Source organism: Hyaena hyaena, unplaced genomic scaffold (assembly GCF_003009895.1).
Source record: "Hyaena hyaena isolate Hyena2069 unplaced genomic scaffold, ASM300989v1 scaffold_1742, whole genome shotgun sequence".
Lineage (NCBI taxonomy): Eukaryota > Metazoa > Chordata > Mammalia > Carnivora > Hyaenidae > Hyaena > Hyaena hyaena.
Window position 1 is genome coordinate 50860 of NW_024082375.1, and position 9014 is coordinate 59873.

Below are 9014 nucleotides of genomic sequence, written 5' to 3' on the forward strand. Positions count from 1 at the left end.
TTTGTGTGTGTGGGAATGATGGAACATTCTGTGGATTAGCTTGAAATGTTTATCTTCTATAATTTTTCTCTACCATATTCCTTTAATTAAAAAATAAAGTTTAAAGTTCACCCAGATCATCCTGGGCTTTGTCAAAAAGTCTCACATATTCCCATCATATTCCATTGAAGTTGGTGGTACTTGATAAATTTATCTTAAAGGAGGAGATTGGTGGCACAGTCAATATTGGTACCTACCAAAGCCTGAGATAACTTAGCCAGGCATGTAGCTAAAAACTTCTGACACCAGTCAGAAGTGGTTTTCATGGAAGTTGAGGGCTTCCTCACGGTCAATAACTCCATAATCCTATTGATAGTGAGTGCTACCTGCATACTGGCTTCCTTTCCAAGACATTTATCAGGAGAACAGATGAATGGAGTCAGAACTTTGGAGTGGAAAGCAATGCTAAAAATGACTAGATCATTAGTTCTCAAATCTGACTGCACATTGGAGTTATCTGGGGAGTTTTCAAGGGAAAGCACTGATGCCTGACACATACTCTCAAAGATGTTGACTTACTAGGTGTGATGCATGGGGTGGACATCTGGGGGGTGGTTTAAAAACTTCTCAGGTGATTCTGATGTACAAGCAAGGTTGAAATACACAGATGTAGTTTATATCCTTCATTGTATAAAGAAACTGAGGACTTAGGACTGACTGACTTAAGGTTGCAGTTATTTGTCACCTAGTTTCAAAGTGGATGACCTTCTAACTGTATCCCTTGTAGCTAGGCTGTCATAAGCTGATGTCATTCTTCCCCTTGCCTCTGGGAAATGCAGTTCTCTCTTGTCCATCCTTGACATACCAGCCATTCTTAAAGTTCATCCTTACAGGGTATCTCCCTGACACCCAGGGAGAAAAGGTGAGTTAAAAGTCCAACCTCAAGCCCCCCCATGTTGCCTCATCAGAGACCCACTTCTCTAACAGTGTTTACATCCTAACTCCCCAGCCACTTGCTTTTCTAAGAAAAGTCTTTCTGGACCCTGCACGTCCTAGAACATCCTAATAAAAGCTCAAATCTCAGTGATGACCTCCTACTAGCATGTGTGCTAAGAGCCAGAAGGACTGCCTGCTGTGGAGGATGCACTCCTGTGTTACCAAGTCTCTCAGCTGCTCAATAATTCCAGGGAAACATATAAAGCCTCAAATGCTGTGACTTAAACACAGCTTATGTCAGCATCGCCACATACAATTGTTTTTCATAGGGAGCAAGATGGGCAATAATACGTTCCCTGGTTGACTTTATGTCTTTAAAGTGAAGGACTCAGTTCTGGTCTGTTCCCAAAGGCAAGGGAAAGGGGCAGAGGATCTAAGACTTCAATCTGGAACGTGTCTTAGGTTATGTATCTTTGCTAATATATGACCATTTTAATCTTAGTCAAATGGTGTTGTTGTCTGAAGACCCTCTCTGAGTCCCCGACCTTGTGTGTTATCTTCTTCTTGAAGTCTTCTTGTGCCCTGGTCACCCAGAACTTCTTCCTATTTCTGGGTAAAAGTTCCAATCTTTGGGTCTCACACATGTGTATCCTTTGTAAGCAGTGCTTTTCCCCTGGTTAATTCCTTCCATATTTCAAGTCTGCTAGATATCAGTTTCTCAAGGGAGCCTCTCTGACCTGTCCCAGCCCTCATTCTCTCATCAGGACTTGACAGTACCAACACTTTTCTTCAAACACTCACTGAAGAGGTACATATTTGTTTATTTTCTGTCTTCCCATCACACTTGCAGCTTCCTCAGAAGTTATGTCTGTTTTGTTCCTGACTATGTCCCCAGTGCTGAGCAATACCTAGCATATAGTGGGGCTCAGTATGTCTTTGTAGAAGGAATGCCTCCAGGATGACTTCCCACTGTCCTCATGACACCTAGTGTATGTCTTGTCATTGTGACATATCAAAAGGGAAAGGGGCTTGACAGCACACAAGCAAAAGATTACCAATCATGGATGGCCTCAACAACTACCTCAGGAAAACCTAAGAATAGGGGTGCATCTTATTTGTCTATGCACTGTGGCTGCCACTTGAGCACACACATGGTAGGTGCTCAGAATGGTCTGTTCCTGAGTTGGAAGTCTAATTCCTGTTTTTCTAGCTCCTAGCTTGTGTGACCTTACTATGATAAGCTACTTAAGCTTCTTTGAATCCCTGTTTCTTCATCCACAGGTCTGTAAGCACAACACGTTACAGGGTTAATGAAAATGTATATAAAGCACTTTGAATGCGGAAGTTACTAAAAGAATGTCTTCTTCCCTTCTTTTCTTTCTTCTCCTTTTCTACCCATTTTCTTTCCTTCTTCTCTCTTCTATGCACAGTGGAGAAAGACTCTTTGACTATGGTTGACAAACTGGGGGTTGGCCCTCAATTATGTTTAGTGGCTCAAGACCTTAAAAGTTGGCCAAACACAGTGATCAAGGAAAATAACAGAAAGGAAGTTTCTCACCAAAGGCTCGTGACACTGTCAACATGTCTGTAAAGAGCTAACTGCCTCCGGGGAAGGCTAATTGCAGAATAACAAAGAAAACTTTATGTGATGTCATATGAGAGGCAGGTGGATTGTGTTCTACTTTTCTCCTTTAGATAAGAGAGAAGTTGGTGGAACTTCAAAACTGAAGGTCTGGGTTGATTAAGAAAGACAGTAGAAGTATCTTCTCTACAGTGGGAAGAATAAAAAGTCTATTAGGAACCTTGGTGAGTTGAGCAGAAGTTGTGCCAAAGAATGGAATTAATTATAAAAGATTGTAGTGAAAGATCCTGATGAATGAGTCTAAGGAATCCTGATTTTGGCTTCTGAGAAATTTGACATCTTTGTAAAGGGAAGGGTGAGAATGTCTCCAACAAGTTATGGCATGACTTAGTGGCCTCCTCTAGGATTCTTGTCTTAACCTGAATTTTGTGACTTCAGTGGTGAAAGTCAACTGTCTAGTTTAAGAGGATACCAGTCTTTAGCTACCCTGGTACCATGACCTGGCACTGACTATGATTAGTGGGACATGGTAATCCTATGGGAAGGGCCAGAAGTCCAGGAAGTTCCTGCTTGGTGGATGTCTGGTCTCATCTGATTTTATGAACATAAATAGATGGAACCAGAACCACCTTGGATGATGATGTTTGTGCTTCCAGTCTGGGTGGTTTTAATGGTTGTATTTGGTTACCCAAATAGCAGCTCTCCCCCATGCATCACCTTATCCTTCAAGAGATTTTCTCTTCTGAGTACAATTCTACATTAATTTTACTAATACCTATCCTATGTGTGTGGGCTGTCTGTAGAGAAATTAGACATAGCTTCTTACCTTAAAGAAATAACAATCTATATTGCTCAAAAAAACCTGGGACACATAAGTAGGGGCAAAAAAGGAAAGTCTTAAAAAGATTGTAGCTGATCACTAATGGGAAAAATAATTATTATTATAAATTGTACTTTTCAGTGTTAGTATTGTTATTTATTGAGAGCTTATTATGACCCAGGCATTTTGACAATCCCTTTATATCCATTTTTCTCATAATGTTCAGAACAATTTTATGAGGTATGTACTACCTAGCCCCCATTCTACAGAAAATGAGGATCAGAGAGCTACTGGAACTTGACCCAGATGACACAGTTAACAAATAGAGCAGGCAGGATTTGTGCTCAGACACAGTCTCTAGAACCTGTGCTTTAGGCCACCACACTGCATCACGCTCTAGGGGACCAGTGAAAAGGAGCTCCTGCGATGTGTAGCAGGCCAAACCTGGGCCCCTGGTTTGGGTCATGGTCCACATGGGAGATTTTGGGGGTGCTGTAAAAGTTTCAGTTCACCTAGCTTTTTTTCTGTACCCCTCTTTGCCTCCAGAGTGGCCTTTCCTCACTTTGGAGAATTTTTGGTTTTATGTTTCAGTGGAATAGGCAAGGAAATATTTGTTTAGGTTCTAGGAGACCTTGTTGTGCTTATCAAGCTCTTTGGAGGTCTACCCTGGGCTTAGAGTCTGAGGCCCATGCTTTTGCTCTGCTTTGTCCTTTCTAAGAAGACCTGGTATGGGTGAGCTGGTTAAGAGTAGCAATGAGGTGTTTGTAGGTCCCCTGGATAAATACCATCATACTACTATCCCTTAATTGTTCTTGTTATTGTATCTTGGCTATATTACCTTTTAAATGGGCCCTAAAGGCAGAATATGGGGAGGGAGATTAGCCTGCATTAAGGCACATGGGTGGGAAGCATGAGGTGGATGGCTAGAGTATGGAGTATGTAAGGAGAGCAGATTGCTTGGGAGGCGAAAGTAGGCTGGAGCCATGATGTAGAAATGCTGACTGTCAGGACAGAAGGTCTGAATGCCAGGACAGAAGGCCCTCCTCCTCCAACTCCTACTCTCTGTGTACAGAACTGAATACAGAGTTTCCAAACAGGGGGAAACAAAAATGTCCAGCAATGTCTTCTCCAAGAGCGACCCTGGAGATATGTGTAGGGCTATTGGCCTAAGGCAAGGAGTGGCTAGGCATGAGGCTATGGTCATGATTCAACAGTGGGTGTACTGAGCTTATATGGGCTTCTTAGGGCACATTCTAGGAGAGCAAATCCTACCAATGAATCTTCTTAGTCTAATCAAGCCAAGGTAACAGTGTAGGGTACATTGCTCAGAATGACTGCATTTCTCTCTGCTTTCATTGGTCTGAATCCCATTTGTCCTTTCTTTTAATTTTTGCCTCTTCCTGGAAGCCTTCTCTAATTTCTGTCTCCTCTCTATTCTTATAGATCTTCCTATTCATAAGGTGCATCACTGAGTAGTTTTTCTCTGCAATTTTTTGTTGTTGAAGGTCACAGATTGCATCTCCATCCTCTCTGTCTGATTATGATATCATGCTCATAGTGTTGCCTACATAATTAACACTTGAATAAATATTTTCTTATTGAAGGTAAATAATGAAATGTGAGGGGTCTTGAAGGTCATTTAATCTAAACTCCCTTTGAGTATTTGAATCTATATCTGCCCCAAGAGTTACTTAGCCTCTTCTTGTATACCTCCAGTGATGGGATGCTTGCTCCTTATTGGGATAGTCCATTCCCTTTTGCAGTAGCTTTGAAAGCAAACTAGATCTCACTGTGTTAACCTCTGTTCCCCATAGCTTATAGTAGTTAGTTATTGTTTTACACTTTGGGACCCCACAGAACTAGTCTATTTTTTCCCACCTGAAAAGTCTTCATGTTTTTATAGACAGCTCTCATATTCTCCATAATTCTCTTCTTCAGTTATTTGCCTTCAGCTATGTTTGATGTGGTTTGGGGTCATCTGGCTAATCTCCTTCTCTTCTGTGCATGATCCTCCTTGCCAAAGTCCATCTCACAGCACAGTAGTTAAGAAAAGACCTAACTCACCAAGCATGGCAAGACACCCTCTCCCCTAATTTGAGAGCTATACTTATGTTAATGCAAACTCAGAGAGGATCAACTTTTGTAGCAACCACTCTTATGTCACATTGAGTTGACTGTGCACTTAAACTCCTAACTTTTAAAATCACCACCCCATCTCTGCTGGTATAGTTGTTTCCCAGGCCTTATGTTTACCCTGACACATCCTATCTTCCTTCCTTTCTCATAGCTCTCTCCCTTCCTGTCACCTTCCTCATTGGAGATTTCTGGGCCCCTTCCCAGAGCTAACTTCAACTTTGTGTCACTCCCCATCCTTTCTAGTATAGCTCCCAGGAAACCCAGCTGTATCACAAAACAGGGTAGGAAAAAGGCCTGGGAAGACGATACCACCTTCATCCTCTTGGATTCGCTACGGGATTTGTAGCAGAACTCAATTAAGGCAACCAGCATGGCTAGTCCAAGTCCTCCAATCAGGATGTAGAACACGCCTGCCACATTGCTGAGGCTCAGAGCACTTGTCTTGTCCTAGGAAGAGGAGGAGGGAAGGGGGCAGGGGAAAGAGTAAAGTGAGCCAAAAGGCTAGAGACCATCGAAGCAACAGCATTTTTACACACATACACTCAACCCCATCACCCTTTTTAACATTCAATATAGTCGGAGAGCTTTTTATTCATTGATAGAGTGGTAAATATTCCTAGGAAAAAGGTGTGTGTGTGTGTGTGTGTGTGTGTGTGTGTGTGTGTGTGTGTGACAATATCTCAAAGCATCCCTGATTATATTTAATTTATAATTACATTTCCCTCCCTCCTCAATGCCTGTTCTGGGACAAGAGGCACCACAAGAAATTCAGGCAGCTTCTACCAAAATCTGCATCCTTGAGCTTACCCTATTCTTTCAGAAAATGTGTACCTTCCTTTCTAGTTCAGTTCCTGTCCCCCACCCCTCTGTTGTGCAAAGCATCGGCCTTGCTTATTATGTCTCTGAGTGTTTTTCTCAGTTGGCATTTAAAGTGAACTTTTCCCTAGATGTGCATTTAATTTCAATTTAATAAGAGAGTTAATGCACACATAATGAAGACCAATCAGTGTGTACTTTTAACTTACTGATCTGAGTCTCAATCTAGGGAAACAAGAAAATGGGGGTGGTGGTGGTGGTGGTGGTGGTGCTTAGAATAGTAAAAAGGCACTGAGATAGAAAAATGGCTCTATTAAATCCTAATAATTATGCTTAATTGGTATCATTTTTCTGTTGGAGGTGCTTGCTAAAAGATACTGTAGGTAGACTCAGGTAGCTGAATTTAGAAATCTCTGTTGGTTGCAGTAAAAGATCTTACACTGGTTCTGGATAAGCAAAGTCATGGAACAGAGTGCCTAATTCCCAGGGCAGGGGGACAAGTACCCATCTCCAGTAGTGGGTGGACAAAGCTCACTTTGTGGGGCCTGAGAAAGGCCATCAATCTGGTGAGACTATTCCTCCAGTCAGGTTCAAAACTGGCAGACCAACTGGTCCCCAAAGGGGACCACTGACTGGCGGTCAGTGTGTGAGTCACAGTTCAGAGAGAGGGGGAAACTGCTCAGTCAAAATCTTGACACAGGCAAATGAATGTCTTTAAATCTTGGAAGAATACTCATCCCTAGATATCTTGGTGGCTCTAACATCTTTGTTTATATTTGCTCAGGTACAACACGTTTCTCATTGAATTAAAATGAAATGCATGCCTCAGTTGGCACAGATATACACCATGGTTGGTTAGGTGGTAATGCTGGGTAGGATATAGCTTTTACATGTCTGCATGTATTCTTTTTCAGGTGGGGATGGAGGCAAGCCACACAAAGGGTGAACTGTCTTGCCCTAGGGACTCCTTTGACATCTGCCTATTAGGATCTGGACATGTGGAAAGGGGGTTGTTACTAAGTCAGTGGGCTCTGCCCTAGTTCTACTTGGTGCATTGTACAGGATTCAGCAGGGCTGAGCTTAGGGACTGCAGCTGGCAAATAGCAGCATGCCTTCCCCTCCCCAGAAGCAGCACTGGCCAGCAGAGCTGTAGGATTATCTAAAGCACACCCCTTTGGTGGCTTCCTGTATTGCTAAAGCAGATGGCTCTTGAATATGGGTTACACTTGGCAATGCATATTCTGGCTTTGGAAGCAGTGGAAATGATTATTCCAAGGGGTAGAATTTCTCCTGCTCTGGTATAATGGCCTGATAAGGGATATGTGCAAAATGCTTGATTCAAGAGTTGGCTGAACAATTAAATTCCCACTTGGTGTGGTTTTTCAGAACACTCAAAATGTCTCCCTGTTTCTTGTTCAGGAGGTCTGTAATTCTGCTTCTGGGGAGCAGTTCTTCAGAGTCCTTGGAGGATTTATGGTTAGTTTTCTTTTGTGTGGGAGTAAAAACCAAACAAACTCTTCTGTGTAGATGAGGCTAGGGGTATGATGGGAGGCATGTTAATGTGTCATCAGTTCACACCTTAAAAAGGAGTGGTTGGAAGTGATGCTCAGAGGGAGTGGATGAGGAACAGGCCTGGGGGAAGGTGGTGCACAAGAAGCTGGGAGGAAAGAAAGGAGTCCTGTTGACTTCACATGCTAATCAGTCTTTCAATAGATGAAGTGCACCTTGCCTCCTTAGTCACCAACACTGTTTGTGTTTTCTTCCTCATGGTCTTTTCAAGTTCACCTTGGTCGATGATTATCTTCAAGGATAGGGGAGTAGTAAGCATTTTTTTTTTTTTGTCACTATCTTCAAGAAAGCGTAAGAAGGAATCTACCTTCTTGGCCATAGAGGGTGGGGTGTCATTACTGTCTACACCTGGGAAGGAAGCAGGATCAGATCTTCATATGAAAGTAGGGATAAGGGGCATGTTCTATGTAATTGCAGAAGGAGAAACATCCAGTGACTGAGCACTTGACTATGTCTGGAGGTGGAGACTCCTGAAGGAGGACTTCACTTCTGAAGGAGGTCTCTGGCCTACAGAGATGGCAATGTATGTTGAAGGATACCTCCCATACACACAACGAAGGTAGTCAGATGGTATGGGGAATTCCACTTCTTGCAGGACAGACAGTGCCACTCATCCCCTTCTTTTGCCAACACAGTTCTGTAGTACCAAGGATGAGGGAGAGACTTCTGGAATTAAGAGGGAACCTGGGCCCTATCACTACCTATATTAGAAAGCAAACTTAGATGTAGTGCAACTATCTAATCAGGAATAATTTGATAGAGTATGGAATGAAAACCTGGTGTTGCTACCTTCTTAGCTCACATAGTTGAGGAGTTTACATTTAGGCACGGTTTTATGATCTCCCTTATGTGTGCCATTAGCTTTTTGATAAAACCAACTTTAGTTCTCTCAAAGGAGGCTGAAGGCCACGGTCTTCTGTTCATTTGCCTTAATGACTCTCTTTGGCTCACTCTGGGAATATAATGGGATATCTAGAGGCAGGGTTAAAAAGCAATTTAAGGACCAGAGCTCTGATTTCTCCTATGACCCACAGTGTCCATACAAGAGGATGTGTTTCCTCATGGACTTGTGTACAAACAGCTATGTTCATGTTTTCTGGGCAGGCTACAAGCTTCCCAGCTATGACCAGGGAGAGAGAAAAGCTAGAACCTGAGTCTTCTGAGCACCATTCTGGG

General features: G+C 42.7%; 1 protein-coding gene across 2 annotated transcripts in view; it reads right to left on the bottom strand.

The window, feature by feature from the left end:
- Positions 1-9014, bottom strand: part of GRIA1 (glutamate ionotropic receptor AMPA type subunit 1) — a 145655-nt gene that overhangs the window by 4560 nt on the left and 132081 nt on the right. For both annotated transcript variants that reach the window (XM_039224724.1, XM_039224725.1), the window contains exon 13: positions 5766-5900. In XM_039224724.1, coding sequence (XP_039080655.1) covers positions 5766-5900 — 135 coding nt within the window. The remainder of the gene's footprint in view (positions 1-5765; positions 5901-9014) is intronic.